Source organism: Lonchura striata, chromosome 5 (assembly GCF_050655825.1).
Source record: "Lonchura striata isolate lonStrDom1 chromosome 5, ASM5065582v1, whole genome shotgun sequence".
NCBI lineage: Eukaryota > Metazoa > Chordata > Aves > Passeriformes > Estrildidae > Lonchura > Lonchura striata.
In genome coordinates this window covers 34,540,955-34,560,303 of record NC_140707.1, presented here as the reverse complement: position 1 = coordinate 34,560,303, position 19,349 = coordinate 34,540,955, and the positions used below count along the sequence as shown (strand labels likewise).

General features: G+C 44.4%; 3 protein-coding genes across 6 annotated transcripts in view; 2 read left to right on the top strand and 1 right to left on the bottom strand.

Moving 5' to 3' along the window:
- Window positions 1–109: 109 nt before the first annotated feature.
- KBTBD4 (kelch repeat and BTB domain containing 4) overlaps window positions 110–19,349 on the bottom strand; it is a 19,397-nt gene continuing 157 nt past the window's right edge. The window contains exons 1-4 of one of the 3 annotated variants that reach the window (XM_021533261.4): window positions 7,895–8,024; window positions 4,891–5,511; window positions 2,313–2,419; window positions 110–1,737 (exon numbers count right to left, since the gene is read on the bottom strand). In XM_021533261.4, the coding sequence (XP_021388936.1) occupies window positions 877–1,737; window positions 2,313–2,419; window positions 4,891–5,511; window positions 7,895–7,913 (1,608 nt within the window). In that variant the 5' untranslated portion in view covers window positions 7,914–8,024 and the 3' untranslated portion in view covers window positions 110–876. Of the gene's footprint in view, window positions 1,738–2,312; window positions 2,420–4,890; window positions 5,512–7,894; window positions 8,025–19,349 lie in introns of those variants that run through there. The other 2 variants (XM_021533263.3, XM_021533262.4) reach the window with 2 other exon arrangements.
- NDUFS3 (NADH:ubiquinone oxidoreductase core subunit S3) lies at window positions 8,056–12,368 on the top strand. Its single transcript, XM_021533629.4, has 7 exons — window positions 8,056–8,156; window positions 8,267–8,329; window positions 9,094–9,191; window positions 9,456–9,605; window positions 10,390–10,515; window positions 10,781–10,900; window positions 12,121–12,368. The coding sequence occupies exons 1-7, from the start codon at window positions 8,111–8,113 to the stop codon at window positions 12,286–12,288; spliced, it is 771 nt and encodes a 256-aa protein (XP_021389304.1). The 5' UTR covers window positions 8,056–8,110; the 3' UTR covers window positions 12,289–12,368.
- Window positions 17,117–19,349, top strand: part of FAM180B (family with sequence similarity 180 member B) — a 106,002-nt gene continuing 103,769 nt past the window's right edge. Inside the window, exons 1-2 of one of the 2 annotated variants that reach the window (XM_085580267.1) lie at window positions 17,117–17,347; window positions 19,209–19,276. In XM_085580267.1, the coding sequence (XP_085436393.1) occupies window positions 17,170–17,347; window positions 19,209–19,276 (246 nt within the window). In that variant the 5' untranslated portion in view covers window positions 17,117–17,169. Of the gene's footprint in view, window positions 17,348–19,208; window positions 19,343–19,349 lie in introns of both variants that reach the window. The other variant, XR_014955575.1, reaches the window with a different exon arrangement.

The following is a 19,349-nucleotide window of genomic DNA, read 5'->3' as shown; positions in this document are numbered from 1 at the left end:
TCTTTTGGACCCCTATAGTACTTTTCTACACATCAATGCTGAGCAGAACTGCAATCCACAGGAAGTTCAAAAATATTTGTATTTGAAGCAAAGAGAAAAAAACAAAATATTTTGTCTCAGTAGAGACTTTATTTAGATTCTTACCCAAAGGGTTACAGTGCCAACAGAGAGGGGTAGGAGGAAGTGATCTTATTTCTGTCTTTTCACCAACACTATGTTATAATTACAGGTGGGGATTTCCTGTACAGTAAAGGAAGTCAATGCTCTAAAAATGATCTCCCTCTTTATACTAGGTGATGACAGAGCAGTAAGCAAGTACTCAGTTGGTTACCACTCCCCTAGAAGTGCTGAATGTAACCTAAGGGTCCTGGGATCAGTTCTGGAATCTGACTGCCAGGCCCTCCTTCTGCAATAGGACACAGGAATGTTTAAATGGGGCATCCCTGGGGGACACAGTGCACGTCTAACTCTGTGACTGACACAGCAGCAACACGCAGTCTCCTAGGCAGTTAAAACTATAGCAGTCTGGGCCAAGGAGTATGTTCTTCATATGCCACAGGATTTTTTAGTGGTGGATTGGTTCCAGGCCAAAATAGCCATTTGCTGCTGTTTGGGCCTCAAATGCAAGCAGCTTATCATCAAGGAATCAAAGTAGTAGTATTTAGTCCATCTGAAATCTAAGATACAACAGTTCAATAGTGGTTTCAATAGTGCTATGTAAAAGAATAGGTCCAGAGTCAGAAAGCCTGTACTTCCTCTGCACAGGTACAGAGAATGGGGTCTTTACTGGATGTTGTGAGCTTGTAGTAGGGACTGGTGCTGAGGGTCGTAGGTGTAGCACAGCAAGACACTGTTGCTGTCTATCACTAGGCCTGTTTAGGCCAGGACAAACTGCAGGTTAGTGAGCAGCACTTTGACGCCACTTGTGACTGTTACAACAGAGGTGGCTGGGTTAAGTTTAAAAGTATTTGCATCGCCCTTTTTATAGCGATCACGAAAGACATAGATGCTGCCATTGCAGCTGGCAATTTTCCAGAGGGATGGTACTGAGCTCCAGGCATCTGGGAGGCACAGCCGGGTGAAGCTATCCAGCAGGGGATTGTAGCAGAGCAGGGAATCCCCCTCGGCCACAATAAACACCACATCCTTGTGCACAGCAGCGTGCATGCACCCTGCAAAAGGCAGTACGTATGGCTTCACGTGGCATTTCTCTGTGTTGGTATCATAGCACTGAATGAGCCGAGAGGGCTTGGTGAAGAAGTCTAAGTCATTTTCCTCCCCACCCAACAGGTAAATGACACCATTAAGGTTCACCCCTGCAGCTCCAGAGACTGCCACTTCCAACTGGCTGGTCTCTGTCCAGACGTTGTCTCGTACTCTGTAATATATGACAGCATTAGAGAGAGTGTCCTGTAGAGTTTTCCCCCCCAGTGAATATATTGCATCCTTGCTTGGCACAGAGACGAGGGTGTGCTGGAGCCGGTCACGGGGCAGAGGAGCACACCATTCCCAATCTATAGTTGCATTGTTGCATTTCCACATGCGCCGTGGAATGGAGCCACCAACGACATACAGGTCACTACCGTGCTTGCAGGCCGCGGTGATCTGGTGACACAGGCTGTTCTGGCCACTCACACTGATGGAGTCATCATCAGCACAGTGCAGAGAGACAGCGAGGGAATGTGTACGTGATGACTCCTTTCCAATCAGGTAGATGTGAACATTTTCTCCAATCACCTGAGTGAAAGTAGAAGTGTGTCAGCAAAATTACATCTGTTCACACAAACATCAGTGATGCTCAAGACTGAATTTTTCAGTTTAGGACCCATCTGTGGGCCTGAGGTGTATAACCTCCTTCCCCAGTTCTGCCACCCTAGAACATTCAGGATTCAGAGCCTCAAGGCCTTTTCAAGATACCATTCATATCTGACAGTCAAATAGCCACACATGTCACTGGAACACAAGGGTTCATGGTTTAGGTGAGGGCCAGTTACATCACTGACGGAGTACAGTTGTTACAAGGCAAATGTCAAACATATATTTCTGAACAGTTTATTTGGTAACTGAGGTGAAATAAGTTATTTGTGGCACTGCTCCAGTCACCAGTAAAAGCAGCCTCAGGTTAAATGAAAAAAAGGCTGTCAGTGGGGTTGTTTATGACACTGAAAGTATCCTCTCACAAGCACCATGAATTTCAATGACATTTGTGTATTGTAACTTTGAAGTCAGACCTGTGAGCAGAATACCCTGCCCTGAGAAGTGTGAAACCACCAAGTGATACATCAGCCCCAGAACATAAGATCTTTTTATACCTTCAGACTCGATCGAAGAGTCTCTGAAAAGCCCGCTCGCTCCTCCTTGTTGAAGTTGATCCAGGTTTCTATGGCAACTGTTGGATTCTGAGAACATGGAACGCCATCTGCAGTGCGGGGACAGAAAGGCATTTATGGTATCTAGACAAAGGTGTGTGTACTCAGGAACACCCTTTTCCTGCGGCTGCCTCCCCTCCACTCCCATCACAAAACCTACTTTCTAGAGACAAAAAACAGACAGAGGTGTTTATAGATTTTGTCAGGCATGATCAGCACTGCCAGCCAGCCATATACATTAATTTGGGTAACTGTAAGAAGACAGCTGCAGATCCTAAGCACTTTGGGTGAGTTTCAGCAATCTATTCAGGAATCTATGTCCAAAGGAAATAGGACAGGAAAGAGAACTTACATACTGTGTGATGATGACAAATACTTTCTTATTTAATCATTTAGGCAGAAAGATTCTGTTATTGAGAATCTCACCTGCCTTTCTTTCTGGCTGGTCCTAGAAACCTATCCAACAAAAATCATCTACAAAATACGTCTGGGCACTGTCAGGTAGCTGATCCTCATGACTGAACATCTGCTGTTGCTGCTATCCTCAACATTTGGAAATCCCCAATGAGCTACTAGAGCTTTTCTTAGCTGTGTGACAGTAGGAAACACTCCAGAGAATGCATCAGATTTAAATATCTTTGAAGACATAACTGGAAGTTTTGGTTAAACCACAAAGTCTTAAATCATCATCATCATCATCATCAGTACATTACCACAGTTTGAAAGCCAGCAATTATGCCTGTGTTCACTGAGAAGCTTCCCTATGAAGACTCTGATTTTGTAGTCTGTTCATGACAAACTCTGAATTCAATGATGCTGAAGGCACCAGATAAATTCCAATGCTTTTCTCTATAGTGGAAGGGAGCAGAAAAAGTGTGGCACAAAAGCAGGTATTTCAACTCTATTTAAAAGGATTCCCATAAGCTAACCATCACATGTAGTGTCTATATAGAAAAACAATTTTTTTAAAATTGGTCCTAGAGTGCAACAGAAGAATTTATTTAACTTAATAAATTACTATTTTATTAAAATAATTTTAATCCTTGCCACTAAAAGTTTCCTCAATTTAATTCCCCATTAACTTAACAAAGATGAAGGAAAGGCAAAATAAAAGGATCTTTCCTACCAGCAGTAGGGAAGTATTTCAGATTTTAATCCATTTTATGAGCTAAGTTGTGGCAAAAATACTGAGTAATGTAATTCTACATATAAAAATAGACAATGCATAGAAAAAAGTTATACTGAACAATTGTTTTACTTTAGGACCACAGGTGCTAAAGTCCATAGTCCTAAAACTGTTTTTTATGTGGAATCCCTAAGAAACTAAATGTGATTGACCTATACAGTTTTATTTCATTATATTAGAAGTTTTTTTAAATGAACTTGTGACTTATTTTAAAAACTTTAGCTAGATAGTTATCAAAATTACTCTAAGTTTATCACAGTTTTTGAGCAATCAGTACATATACTCAATAGGTTCTTGACTGTAAATTTCTTTAGATGCAATAGAGATAATTTAATGCAATATATGTAAAGACTCTCATATGTATAGCATCAATTCTAGAGGCTAGTTTAAGTCTCATGGATAGATTTGCCAGTGTTCCAAAGGAGCCAGTCATGATAGGTTTATTTTTGCAACTGCATATAAAACACATGACACACAAAGTCTCATTAATTACTCAGTTACAAAGAGTAATTAAAAGCAAGAAAGAGGCACATTTGGATGTATGAGCTACTTCCACATTCTTGCTTCCTCTAGCAATGATACATTACTGCAGAAGAATGGGCTTATGACTGCAGCTTCCTGGAGAGGTTAACAAGTTGTGACTGTACCTACTAGGGCAGCAGATCTTTACGGATTGGTGGAAGCTGGAATAAGTTGTTCATGTGTTGACATGTCCTTCACAACTTTGAGTCATGGCACCCATTACTGTGGAAGGCTATTACCTTTACAAGAAGGGCAATTACTGTATTATTCCATTTCAGTCAGTTGAGTGCCTAAGTAATCCTAGCAATTATATACAGTTGTAAATAACACTAAAATAGTCTAAAATATGTGCTCAAGCCTTCTTACAGATGTTAGTTATTGCATTACTATGTTAAATGGTTATGAGCTAAAGGGATAAAAAATACTTTCATTAGATGTGCATTTCTGGAGTGGTGAAGCCAATGCTTCTTTGTTTTACTTTTAATGCAAACAAAATTAAAACAAATTGTTGGAAGCTGGGTTTAAAAAATGTGTAACACTTCTAACCTGTTGACTCGGGAACTGCTGTGAATTTCCAGCATCCTGTATGTCCCTTTTCTATAGCTTAGATGTTTCATGTCCAGTAACAATTAATAGTTTGGGGCTTTTTCTGATAAAGGTATCCAGAATGTTTTGCTCTGCCTTGTTTAGATAATATGAATAGACAGTGATTAGGAAAATTTGTATCTTTCCATCTATTTCATTCACTACCTGATCAGACTCTGAAAGTCTCTTTGTACATCCACATCCTAGGTAGTTTCAAGAACTCCTTACCTGTAAGGATGTCTGTCAGCAGGCGGAGAGGCAGGTGTAGGAACTCCTCTGTCTCCTGCAGCTGAGACAAATGTGATTTTGCACAGTGTTTGGCAGCTGTGTAGAGCTCCATGTCACTGTGTTGATCTGCCAACCACATGACCTGCAGACAGTTTCTAACCTGCACTGTACGGGCCAGAAAACGGGAGCACTCTTCAAAAAGGGCAGTCAGCTGGTACATGTCTGCCACTTCATACGTTTCCTGCAACTCCTCTGCCCTCAGCTTTACAGTTCCATGGTAAATATAGTCCACAAGGAGCTGAAAGACACTCTCACTAACATCCTGCAGCTCAATCACCCGGTTGTGGGCCTCCTTTAGGTTGGAAGTGAACATAGAACGAAAAAAGCAGCTCTGAGCTGAGAGGACCAAACGGTGCAGCTGGAATTCTTTGCCTTCCACTGATATTGTAACATCAGCAAAGAGCTCATCCTCCAAGCATAATTTCATAATACCCTGGGCCACACGGCCTGAGTGGGAGCGGTCAGTGAAGGTGTAATTCACAAAGTAGTTTTCTTCTGCAGAGGAGCCTCCAGTCTCTTCTGACGAGTCCATGGTGCTGCACAAATCAGACCTCCAGCAATCTGTAAAATCACAATAATTATACTGCTTTCTCTCACCACTTACAAGATTATGCAGTACTTCAGGGTACAGAGAAAAATCAAACATATTGGTAAGAGTCCAGCATATTTTAGACTTAACATAAATAGCACAGGCAGAAACTTATGCTTGAGCTTCAGAATCTCAAACAGCAAATGAGAAGCTGGCATAATAAAAATTATAATATATACCAAACTTCCAGTACAGTGAACATCATATCCCAGCAGGGCTGGGAGATGTGCATATCTGTTCACCACTCATTTCACTGACACAAAGAAATGCACCAAGTTATTCAAGCGGAAAGTCCAGCAACTGCCCTAGGAAACTTGCAAAGCCAAAAAAAGCAGCAGCAGCAGCATAGCTGGACTAGATGTGAAAAGGATTACAGCATCATACTAAAAAAGAGCACAGGCAGCAGTTCATATCATCAGGAGGTGTTAATTACTGTCAAAACCCAATGATGAATCTGTATCCAGATGAACTTGTTTTTACCAAAAAGATACACGAGATGTCTGCCTGACATAGCCACCAGTCCTTCAAGCTAACCAAATGAGATAACTGATAGTTATGCTGTTTGTTAATGTACCAGTCAACTTCAGCATGCAAAACAACATTTTAGATGTTATTAGTCACTGTTTTCCAAGTGGAAAGGGGATCAAAATTTAAAAGAAAATGCCTCTTAGCAGGTACCATGGATTTTTGCAGTGCTCCAGGTAGTTTGGGGTCAGAAAATCTTCTGAAACACAGGACTACTACAGCAAGGAGCTATTTTTTTACCATGGCTCTTGGCAGCATTAGGAACAGTTGCCTACCTGCATTCATTTAAGACTTATTTTTACAACTGAACTACCAGCCATGATGTTTAATATCAGAAATTTCTTCAATTAATAATGAACATTATTTCAAGAACAATGTTTCATGAAGACGTGATTTTTTTTTCTCCAGCACATTCATAGTTACTCTTCCACGGTTTATCTTGCTAAACATACATTTTCTTACAATTACTCTGCTTGATCAGGAGGATTCCTAAGTTTTTTGTTCAGATTCTGTTCATGCAAAGTAGTGTCTACATCCCTTACTGGCTGGACAAGTCCACCTCATCTCTGGTGATACCCTGCCTTAATTATACTCTAATCTAGATTTTACTGTAGTTCTGGTCTGTCTGAAAAGTACCTATATATTAGTCTATCAGAGACAGAGGAACTGCACTCAGCATAGAACATATCAGTACTATTTTTCCAGCTTTACAAAGTATGAGCCTATCCAGCAAATTGGCTTCCACTTCAGTTAAAGCTCTTTATCCCTACAGTCAAGGTGCTTAGGAGCTTCAGCCCAGAATGCAGAAGAGACCGCACAGAGGACCAGGATATAGACAGATTAACTACTCTGCCCCCTTGGCACAGCAGAACCAGCTGCCCACACTGCCCTGTTCAACTCCCAGAGGACTGATGCCAAGTCACAAAAGAAATGCCAAGAAGCAGCTAAAGACTGAAAATCTCACATCTTCCTTGAAGACACCCAGACAAAGCTCCCCTTTGCACGCATGGTGTCTTGGCTATAAAGAAAGAGGCATGCAGGACAGTTAACTATAAAGTCAACCCATATGCTCCATAAATTCCATAGGCCTAGCTATCAGTGATACTGGTTTAACCAACACCTAATACACCTCCTTCACAGGATCACAGAATCACTTAAGTTGGAAAAATCCTCTGAGACCATCTATGCCAACCTATGGCTGAACACCACCATGTCAACTAAACCATAGTACTGAGTGCCAGATCCAGTGTGAAACACCTCCAGGGACAGCAATACCACCACTCCCTGGGCAGTCCATTCCCATCTCTAATCATCCTTCCTGTGAAGAAGTTTTTCCTGATGTCCAGCCTAAAGCTCACGTTGCAGTTTAAGCCTGTGTTCTCTCGGCTTGTCGCTGGTTGCCTGGGAGAAGAGGCCAATCCCCAGCTGGCTACACCCTCCTTTCAGGCAGTTGGAGAGGGTGGTAAGGTCATCTTTGAGCCTCCTTTTCTCCAGGCTAAACAACACAGCTCCCTCAGCCGCTTCTCATAGGACCTGTGCTCCAGCTTCCTTCGTTCCTTGCTCCTGACACAGTCGGGGATGTCACGGCGGCGCCCGGGATCGCAGAACCCCTAAGCACAACTGACAACGACCCCAGGGCCCGGGCCGGGGAGAAGGCAGGAAAGGAGGCTGACCCTCGGAAAAAGGCAGACTCCCAGCAGGACGGCGCTGACGCTGCGCAAGGCTCAGCGCCGGCTCACCCGGGGCTGCCGGGCTCCGCCGCGCTCCCGCCCGCACCTCCCGGCGCTCGCTGCCCCGGCCGGCCCGGCGGCCGCGCCGCGCGGCACCCACCTGCGGCGCCTCCCTTCATGCCGCCGCCCCGGGCTGCCCCAGCGGCTGCTCCCGGCCCTCACCCTGCGCCAGGCGCCGCCGGGCACTCTCCGATTCCGCCCACCGACCCGGAGCCGTCCCCGGGAAGCTCTTCGCGCGCTTCCGCCCCCGGGGGAAGCGCGGCGGCGGCGGCGCTTTCCGCTTCCGCCCCGTGCCCTTGCCCGTTCTGTCCGCGGGATGTGGGCGGCAGCGGCGCGGGGCCTGGCGCGGGCCGCGCTGCGAGGTGAGGCTCGGGCGCTGTGCCGGGGCAGTGCCGGGGGCCGGGCCGGGCCGGGCCGGGCCGGGCCGGGCGGTTGGCGGTGGTCGGTGAGACGTGTCCGTTTCTCTCCGCAGCTGGCGCGGCACCGGCGGCGGCGCGGGCCCGGCTGGCGGGGAGCTCGGCCGCGGACACTCGCCGTAAGTGAGGGGCCGGTTTGGGGCCGGGGGGCGGAGGCGGCCCGAGGCGTGCGGTTCTGCCGCTGCCGCCGGCGGGAGGGCGCCGAAGCGGCCCACGGACGTTCCCGGCGGAGGAATCGTTTCAGTGAGCCTGTGGGGAAAGGGCTGGTCCGGTCACCCGAAAACCCCAAGTGCGCAGAAAAGTGGCTGTGTTGGAACCGTACTTGCTGTGGGTTCCCGTGCTTGCTCTGGGTTCCTGTCTGCATCCTTTCTCACATACGGGGCCAAAGCTGTGCCTGGGCAACAGCTTCATAGCCCTTCATTGCACTGACCCTTACGACGCTTTTAGTCGTAACTTTGAAAAATCCCACCCCAACAACGTGAGTTCCTAGAGTGTTTTGATTACGAGGGACTTGCTAAGATGTTGACATGTCCAGCAAACCCAGAAAACAAGGCCCTTTCTAGACGCAGCTGGAATGACATGAGCAAATCCTACGTTCAATCTACATTGATTGTTCTGTCATCTCTGCTGCACTCTTTTTCATCTGGCTGTTTACTTTACATCATCTTGTATAATTCATGCTGCTCTTAGTCTACAAAATTTTAGCACTGACACAAATTTCCTTAATTATCAAAGTTTCTAGTTCCATCTTTTGTGTAACACAAGGACGTTGCTATAGCATAGTTTGTGACAGACAGCTAGCCTGGTTAAAAGGAGTTACTATTATTTCTGTAGCTTTCTGTATTCCCTATCATAATCTTGGAAACTTAATTTTTCTCCTTAGCTACTGTCAGACCAAAAAATGAAGTGGAACAGAAGCAGTTATGTGCTTTTGGGGAGTACGTGGCTGAGATTCTGCCCAAGTATATCCAGCAGGTACAGGTAGGTGCTGTTCAAGAAATTGTTCTTGTGGTGGGACAGGATCCAGTGAACACACTGCTTTTGTGTTACCTGTTCTGAGAAGTTGTTCTGGGGAAGAAAAGTGGTCAGAATTCAATGAGAAGTACTGTTATTTTAAGCCCCTTGATCTCATGCCTTTTTGTGTCTGTTGTATCTCTTTGTTTGAGTGTTCTGCTGAAATCAGTATCACGTTTGGTCCTGTTGGTGTTTGTACTCCTGCCCTTCCCACTGTTCTTTTTTCATCAGGTGACCTGTTTCAATGAGCTGGAACTTCTGATCCATCCAGATGGGATCATTCCTGTCCTGACCTTCCTTCGTGATCACACCAATGCCCAGTTCAAATCCTTGGCAGACCTGACTGCTGTTGATGTCCCGTCTCGGCAGTACCGCTTTGAGGTAGGAACCGCTCACAGGTGCAGTACTTGGAGGGCTTCACAAGTGCTGATGGCTGTGGGTGCTGTTGCGCTCTGACCACTTTCTTTTGTTTCTGGCAGTGAGAAAAAATTTCATGAGCTGTAGATAGAATTCTTTTAGTCAAAGGCCTCCAGTTGCTTAAGAAGTGGAATTTTTTTTAATTCAATATTTTTCTTTCAAAAATCAAGGTAGTATATTCATAGAAATAATAGAAATATAGACCTTAATTAATCTTTTCCAGTCACCAAGGCAGTATCAAACAAGGCTTTAAAATTCCTTACGAATTTTTGGGATCTTCTTTTCAATCTGCTTGTAGTATGTCATAAACAGCCTTTATACTAGACTTCATCACCATAGAAGTTGGAAACGTTCCCTGGTATTCAACTCTTGCTGAAAATTAAGTGTATTTTTTCCTAGCTTTTTCCCATTGATAGTAACTGTAAGAGTGATTGATGGCCATTTTCTTTGAGACAGACCATTCATTGTCAAGTGTTTCCATCCTTCCAGTAGTCTCACTTTTTAAGATTTAGTATCTGTCTTCATTTCTCTGTCATCAGTCATGACGTCTAGCTTTTGTCACACTTCTAAGGATCAAAGTGATGAGCTGTTGGAACTTCAGTTGTAGGAATGTCTTCTAGTGGCCAGCTCTGAAGTGCTGAATGCAATCCTGCTCATAAAGGATATTTGAAATGGTCCTTATGTGGCTTTTCTTAGGCAGTGGTGTACTGCAAGGAGATCCATAAATGCTGCCTGTTCTCTGCTTCAGATTGTGTACAACCTCTTGTCACTGCGGTTCAACAGCCGCATCCGTGTGAAGACGTACACCGATGAGTTGACACCCATCGACTCAGCAGTGCCTGTGCACAAGGCAGCAAACTGGTATGAAAGAGAGGTGAGTGCTGGTGTGCTTGGGAGCAGAGTCTTTGTGGAGAGAGGCTGTATTTTCCCAATTAAAGTGATTCCCCAACACCCTCAGGAAGAAAGAGAGAAGTGGCTGCCTCTTCAGAGCGGGAGATAAAATTATGTTTGATTTGCTTTTGAATTAATTCCCACATCAGTTTTGCTGGCACTGTACTGAGATTTTATGGACATAACACATGCAGGTTTTTGGTTTTTTTTCAAATACAGTTCAACTAACTTGGTTCCCTTTCATTTAGGTTTGGGACATGTATGGTGTTTTCTTTGCCAACCACCCTGATCTAAGGCGAATCCTCACAGATTATGGGTTTGAGGGCCATCCATTCCGGAAGGACTTCCCACTCTCTGGTTATGTGGAGGTAGGAGATACAGCCATGTCTAAAGTTACCAGATCTCTCCAATGCGCTTTTCTGAGTTCCAGTACAAAGATGTGACTGCTTTACAATTACTTGTCTGTATTTCAGAGGAGTTATATAAATATGCATAGAAATTTGCATTATCACACAAAATATCATCCATAATAAGGCATTTTAAGGCTGGAGAAATTGAGCTAATGTTATATCCTGTATACCAAAGATACTTGTCAGGCAGAGGAAGTGCTTCTGCTTTCAGCATGTTTTCTGGAAGATTAAAGTTTCCACTGCAAAACTGAGATGTCTAGAAGGATAAAGGACTGAATTCTTCTTGATTCAGTTGGAACTTCACTTTGTTGTGTGTTTGTAGGCCCAGATTATAAAACTCTTATTAAACTGACTCTTGCTCTTTACCATTTACCTCTGTCTGCCAGCCACAGGTGAAATGAGAGTGTTTGGTATCTGTCTAGTTTCAAATTACTGCCCTGTAGAAGCAGGTGTATTTGGTGCAGTGTTAAGACTGAGTAGAGTCTTAGAAGGAAACAGTGAAGTTCTGCAAAAAAGAGGCTGTTTTAAGAAATGTAGAAATAAGAAAATCCTGCAAGCAAGGATAAGGCAGCATCTCCTCATCTGGGGTTCAGAGATATGGAGTGGTACAGTGAGGATAAAATAAGCTTATCAGAAGTGTCTGGTACTCACCTGCATTCCATCCTGGTTGTCTTCTTTTTTTCCCCTTGTTCAGTGTGTTACACTAAAAATTAGAGCAACTAAAACCACAGAAATGCCATATTATAAAGAGTCATGAGTGTAGTCCTCAGCCATGCAGGCCCAGGGTGGGCCATCTTATTTCAGTGACTCAGGAGAAATTCCTTTGCAAAGTGACAAATTAAATGTGCTATTGCACGTGAACTTCATGTGGACTGTTAGGGTGGGTGCTCCTCAGTCTGGGTGCTTAGTCATGACACCTGAGGGCATGGTAGCAAAGCAAAGCAGAGGGTTTTCTTGGCCACTCCAGAGATCTCAGTAGCATCTAGAGAGCTCTTGTTAAGTATTGAGGAGAACTGCAGCTGTGGCAGAGGCTTGTGGGCGTGTGTTTTTCCCATGAGTAAGAAGCAGAGTTGTCTGCACAGAGGGTGGTCTGGGTCAGTGCTGGCTCACAGTGCACAGCAGACATGCTGCAGGAGCAGGGTGCAGGTGACTGGCCTGTGTCCTTTGTGCTGTTCCAGGTGCGGTATGATGATGAAGTCAAACGGGTGGTGGCAGAGCCCGTGGAGCTGGCTCAGGAATTTCGCAAGTTCGATCTGAATAGCCCATGGGAGGCATTTCCTGCCTATCGTCCAGCTCCAGAACCCCTGAAAATAGAAGCAGGAGCCAAGAAAGAAGATGCCAAATAGCAGCAGAAGGAAGCAGATGTGCAACACCATCCTTTCTCTTCCAAGATAGTATTTATAATAATAAAAATTGATATGAGATACTTGCCTGTTGTGATCTATTCAATAATGTTTTCAACTAGATGAAAAGCACAAGGCCTGGGAATGCTGATTTACAGTCCTTATGATCCAACTGGTAGCTGTTTAGCTGGTGCTTTGAATTGTCAAACGGGATTTGTCTTTTTGGTTTGCAAATTGAACCGAGTGCAGCCATTGTCTGTGGCCTAGTGTTTCTTGAACAGTGCTTCTGCCAGCAGTCTCTGCAGGTAAGCAGGTAAATATCAGAACCTGAGCACTCCTTAGAGACTCCACTGAAGTGGAGTTTGGGCAATGGGACAGCAGTTTCATAGCTCCAGGATAAGTGTTGGGAAGATGGTAATAATATGGCAAAAAAGGCAAAGCCTGTGTAAACTATTCTAATGCAGTTCCTGTTAGGACAACACAAATGTACATCAATATAGACCAAAGCAATTACGGAAATCTCTGTTGTTTCCAGAAGGAGCTGCAGGTCACTTCTGATGTGACACTCCCTCTGGCTTTTTCTTCAAGCAGTCTTTATTTTCTCCAGCACCTTCAGAGTGTGTTTTCCCTGCAGCCAAAAATATACCCCTCCCTTGTCTGATAGACAAGAGTGTGTATTTCTGTCAATATTCCAATTATTTTGAGCTCTATGATACAATAGCATTACCACTTTGCTCTTGCGGAAAATCTCTTTTTTTCCAAAAAAGCTGGAAGAATGCTGTAGTTCAGTCCACCCACCACCTGTTTGAACGGGATTACATTACAGCAGTCATCAATTAATAATGTCCCTTGTCCTTGGTCCAGAGAATGCATAATGCTGTTCTGGACGGGAAAGCTGCCAGACTTCACTAAGATCTGAAAACTGTTTGTATAAGAGATTTCATGAAATAATTCACAGTTTGTAGAGATTCCCTGAATCGATACTTAAGCTTTTAAATTGTAACAGCACTAATTAAAATAGGTATTTGGGGGAGATTAGGGTAAGGAATGGAGGAAGGGTTACAACAAGAGTAAATTCAATAAAGAAAAAAACCCCTACTTGCTGTGACTAGAATATGACCTCTTTCCAAGAATAAACACTGAACTGTATTCTAAGAATTTGGTTTCATATTTGTTTCTGCCCCATCCTTATAAGCATGGACTGGTTAATTTTTTTTTTAAATTTTTAAAATTTTCTTTCAGCTGCTGTGGCCAGCAGTGTTTGGGATGTGAGTCAACAGTGTTCTCTGGTTAAAATAAATAGCATTTGCCACTCATCTTAAAAGTTACGGCTCTACATGGGAAGGAGAAGTGAACACAGATCAGCAGAAGTTTGGGGTTTTATACAATTCTTAGCTCTATTTTGGATCTGTCTTCAATTGAGCAGATTAAATAGGAAATGAACTTTAAGTTCTTCCTTCAAGACGTTCCACAGTTGGTTGTTTCCTTTGCAGTGGCTTTCATAGTATCCTGATGCCTATTGTGCAAGAAAAAGTTTCTGGTGCCACTTCTATCACCATGAAGATTCTTTATAAATGAGATTTCCTCTCCGTGTTCTCCTTTATCTCAGGTTGCTTGGGCTACCACACCAAGACCTATGATCTATATATTATAAAAATATGCATTTCCCAGTACAATAAGTCAGACTGATGGTAGCAGGAACACTAGGAAATTTAACTTTAAAATTAATGTTTTTTCAGAGGGAGAATTTGATCAACATCAAGAAATGTCAGACATGATGCCTGTCAAGTTAGACAATATGCAAGGTTTGCCCAAGAATGTGTGAAGTGGAAAAGCAGCCAGCCCACTGGGATCAGGCATTGGCTCCAGCAGGTCTTCAATATGTGGAATAGTTGCAAGTGGACCTGAATCTCTTCTCATTAAGGAAGCCTGGGAGATCACGAAGGCTGCAATTTACTCACCTAGGCTCATTATCCCAGGGCAAAAGAGGTTGCACAGCCTTATGGAATAATTGTGCACTCCACTTCCTCCACTGCTCCTGAGCTTCAGAGGCCATTTTGCTTGTGGAGCCTGCTCACTCTGGGCTCCTTCTGGCTGGTGGTCGCTTGCTTTGTGCTAGACAAGGCTGGGGTCAACTTGGCCAAGCACAAAGCTGTCTTCTAAACCCTGCCTGTTTTGTACTGCCAGCTGTTGCGGGGTTTGTTTGCCTGGGTTGGATTCCCCAGCTGCAGGAGGATGTAGCAGCTGTAAGGATGTAAGTCAGATGTAGCTGACTTATAGACACACTATACAAAGAGAGATTTTCTGGTACTGAAGGGACAGATAGACTTTAGATGATGACTCACAGTCACCACATTGAACTTCTCCAGCTAAGTAGGTTTTGCTGGTGTTTTCCAGAACCCTGGCATTTCTCCCTACAGCCAGGCAAACAGACTGTCTTCCCTGAGGATGTGGGTACTGACAGTGTCAGGGTGCCCACCTACCTCATGTGCAGTAGGTGCAGTGGGATGGGGCCCTCTCTGTCACTTTTACACAGCTCATTACTCCTTCAAGCAGTAGATGCTGCTCACAAACTGAAACCAAAGGGCAAGGAAAACATCCTTGTAAGGACTGGCAGCTCTATACCTGGAAAATACCAGTATTACAGAGGTCCTGTCTGGTTACAGTCAGGCCTTCACTCCTGCTTCCCTCAAGATTTTGTTACTTCTTCCACTCCAGTAACTCAAACATCACTTTTTCTGGGAGCCACATATGTCCTTTCCCTCTTTCTTCAATCTTCTTCCATCCTTGATCATCTGCCAGACATCCCCAGGCTGGGGAGTAATCTCCCCAAGTTCTGGGCGAGATGATCGAAGCAAGAGGTTTCTTCAGTTCCATAAACAGAATTTCCCTTTTGTGAATGTGCTCTCTCCCTGAAGTCCTACTTCAAAGAAACTTCCCTCCTAAAGAGGCTCTTCTGGTGCTACACCTTGTGCATCAATCAGCATCCAGTTTTTGACCCTTTTTCCCTTGTTCTCATTTCCCAAGTTCCTGCTTCTGAAGGTCATGGTGAAAAAGAAGAAACCAGTCAAGCTGTCCCTGCATAAACCTGGCTTGTGATCTTTTGAAACTGCTCCAGCAACAGACGGTATGGCCAGGGGAGTGCAGAGTGGCAGGGCTGTGCTCAGCTGTGAGTACCTGGCAAGGACAAAATCCTTCAGGAGGAGCAGGTGCATTGCCTAACATTGCAGTACATGCAGGGACTTAGTGCAGCTGTCAGAAACTCAGCCTTTTTTCTGTGCAAGTATTTCTGCTGTACAGAGAGCTACGGAATATTTTTATCACTCTGAAATTGCCTTTGTGGGATAGTGAGTTAGTTCTACAAAATTCCCCTAGATCAAGGCAGTATCCACACTGATGCTTGTCCCTTTTCTGCCATTGTGTCAGTCACCTGAGCACAGCCCCCAAGCCTCCTCTCTTCTCCCTCCCACCAACGTGGCTGTACTCCCCCAGGCACTTCAGCTGCAAGCTGTTCCTAGGAAATTCTGCTGTTGACAAAATCATGTACAGCTCTCACAGATGTTGGCCAAAATCCTGTTGGGCAATCCTCTTCATGTCATGTGCTGCAAGTTAGAGGGAGGCTGTTTCATGGGCTGCAAAACACAGGGGTTTTTCCATAGTGGCTTCTAGACAAAGTCATGTGTACACTGTGGCCTAAAAGGGACCCTGGCACAAAGCAGAAGGCACATCAATCTCACTGCACAGATTGGCCATAAGTGTCTGCCTCTTGGGTAGCTTGTGATTCAGTTTAATAAAGGAAGAAAGGAATGCAAGCGAAGAGTAAGCAGCAGAAAATAATGGAAAACGGAAGCAGCTCAGCATGACCTGAAGATACCTAAGCCTATGACAGAAAACATAGATCTTGCTTTGAATCCAAACTGAGGGGAAGAGTGGCTCTGGATATTGTGGACCCCTCTGTGATGCTTCCATTTTGTGCAGGAGGTAATACCAACCAGCACATCATCCCAGCCCTTAGTACACTATCTGGTGACAGTATGTCCTGACTGATACCCTGTAACTTCCTGAGCAAGCAATGCATTTCAGCTTTACCTTCTCTCTTTTCTAGGCAGACTTCTTTCTCCCTTTAACCTAGAGAGATGGCATTAGTTCTCATTTATACATATTACTGAATATTTGTATAACCCTGGCATTACATTCTGTGCCATACAGAATAGAAATACAGAACAGTTTGACTGGGAACTTAGCACTAACAAATATGTAAAGATTTGTAGTGAACAGACATCTCCTGTAAAGTGAATCAAATGAAATTTTGTCTATGTAATTTAGAACATCTAAGGCCAACTATGCTCACTGTAACCCAGAAGTCCACTCACAGGAGAGGAAGATGAAGTGCTAAAGCCTGAGCCACTTTGATACTTGGTGTTTGTTAGGTCACTGTACTGAGTTCTCCCTCCGGGGGGGTTTGATACAGAACTGAGTCAGTGACACTTCTGCCTGCTTGTATGTTTTGGCTGCTACTGCCCTTCCATGAATCTGCAGTCTGCTAGCTTTATCTGTTTGTGACATTCCAGGATTGTTTTCAGATTTTTGAACCCAGGAAAAAGGAAAACTGAAATGTGACAGAGACACTGTGTAGAAATGGAAGGGACTAGGGGGTCCTCACTTCTTAAGAGGCAAACATATGTAGTGGAATTTCTTGCAACTAACAGCTTCCTATAATCATTGCAGTGGAAAGTCAATCTTTGAAAAGGAAGCTTGAACGATTCTGCCAAAAACATCACAACAAAGTTTTCCAAGTTTCCAAAATATGACGGAAAACATCCTTCGGGGTCAACAACTTGAACTGCAAGCCCTTCCCAGGGCTGTGACCAGAAACACAGAAAGATGGATGCATTCCAAGAGAGGCTGCTGGGATCCGAAGCAGCACGGGAAGACGCCCCAGGCGAGCAGCTGTGGCGTGGGGCGCGTCATTGTCGCAGAGCGGGTGGTGCTGCCATGGCCCGGGCACAGCTCAGCTCCTGGCTGCTCCTGTGTGTGTTTGCTGCATCCCAGAGGCTGGCAGGTAGGGAGCACATCTGTTAGCGACATGGCCCCTTGGCTTGGCAAACCTTTGTGCAATGCCATTTGTGTGATGCTTTGCTGCTCCTCCAAATGCTGCTCCTCCAAATGCCTGGCCCAAGGCCTCAGGCAGCTGCACTGGCATGGGATAGAGCTGGAGTCCAGCTGGGGGGGTTTTGCACTGGTACATCCTTGCAGGTTGAAGACCTGCTGCTGTGTTTGGTGGCAAGGGGAGGATTTTCTTGGGTCTCCGCTGAAAAAATAATCTCCTGCAATACTGTTTGTGGATTTTCTATATGCTTTTTTGGAAACAAAACCCCACCCAACCCTGTTGAGTGATAAAATAAGTAAGAATTTTCCCTTCCCCAGAGGATACTTACGTTTTTATTCCAATACATTATCTGTTATGCTTTGTTACATTTTTCTCTATTCAAAAATCTTCCACTGTGTATATTTATGAGGCAGTTACTAATAAGGGCAGTTTGGCACCTATTCAGCTGATGCACTGACTTTGCAGCTGGTCAGACATTTCTCAGGAGAGGGTTCTGTGAGGTGGGAGCATCGGTTACTAGAGACAATACCAAGCAAATAAATTTTCAGATGATATAATGCTTTCACCTGAGCTAAAAGCCTTGCTGGTACATCTGTGGAGGACTAGAAAAAAGAAGCTACATCCCTGCTCACATTCCAAAGCCACAGCTGGCTTGGATCACAGAGCTTGCAGCTGTGCAGAGAAACAAACACTGCAGGCTGCCGGCTGGCAGTGCACTTCTCCAGAAGCTCGTGCATCTCCCTGAAAAGGTCTAATCAAAAATGGGGATTTGGAAGTGTTTTTTTGTAGCAGTCATCACACGTGTGTAGTACTAAATAATTTTTCTACTTTTTATATGCTCCTGCTGACTTTAACTCTGGTATTCAATGTAAATCCTTACTTTTTTTTTTTTTAATATATGTATGAAAAAGCTTTCATCCATTTAAAAATGAAAAAAAAAAAAAGCCCATAAATATATTGGAGAGCTTACTATTTTATATGAGCTTTTTCCATTTCATATTTCTTAACCTGAGGGATGAGCCTCTAAGAAGTAGAAGAGGGTCTTGGCTACCTCATGACACAGAGGAGGGAGGGGATGCAGCCTCTCTTTCACAGTCCTGGACCAAGACTGCTTATGTCTCCTTTTTCATACACACAAAGAAAGAAATAGGTGCGACAGTTAAACTCTGTAAGTATTAGGAAATGAAAAATGAACAATTCTTAGGATTAATGTGACTTTCATATTCAAAAACTGCCATTCCTCTGGCCTCATATCCATTTTCCTCAGTTTTACATGATGTCATATGTCCCAGCAAGTAATTAGCTGGACATCAAATGAGCCATAATGGATCTGGCAAGGATTCTTTTATCCTCACACTCTTCCAGCAGCAGAAGCTTAAGGAAGAAGTAGATAACCAGGATAAGCATCAGTTTCTGTTTCTAGCAGCATCTTGAGGAGCCTGCCAGCACCCTCCTTTCACTGGGCAGCATTACTTTCTCCAGCAATAACTGCTAACCAGCCAAACCCCATTGGCTCAAACCCCATCCATTCTTGGTGTGAGAGTCTTCCTTGCTGCCTGTCAAAGCAGTGCCTTGCTGCTGTATGCTTTAGCTCTGCTGGCAGCACTGAGGGCCATGATATCCAAAACCTCGCCTCAACCACTGCTTCTCTTAAAAAGCTTGTTTTGCTTATCAAAATCCCGTGGTCAGCATCTGTCATATTTGGCAAGCTGAGTGGTAGCTCAGGAATGTTGAAGATGTTATTGACAATCAAATGGCAAAACCAGTAAACATGAAGGTCTTGTGCTACCAAGCTCTGTCTGATGTTTTCCAGATGAACATCCTCACAGCGGCACCAACAGAGCCCGTCGTGGCCCAGAGGACGCTGGCATCATGTTAGAGGTCTCCTGAGCACTGGGGGCTCTGGGCCGAGGCGCTGTTAGTGCCCACGCTCCCACCTGCCTGCACGTAAAAA

Excerpts from the sequence above, each read along its gene's own strand:
- NDUFS3 (XM_021533629.4), top strand. The coding sequence starts at position 8,111 with ATGTGGGCGGCAGCGGCGCGGGGCCTGGCGCGGGCCGCGCTGCGAG. Across the intron at positions 8,330-9,093 it reads CTCGGCCGCGGACACTCGCC|CTACTGTCAGACCAAAAAAT; the intron begins GTAAGTGAGGGG and ends TTTTCTCCTTAG. Across the intron at positions 10,516-10,780 it reads CAAACTGGTATGAAAGAGAG|GTTTGGGACATGTATGGTGT; the intron begins GTGAGTGCTGGT and ends CCTTTCATTTAG.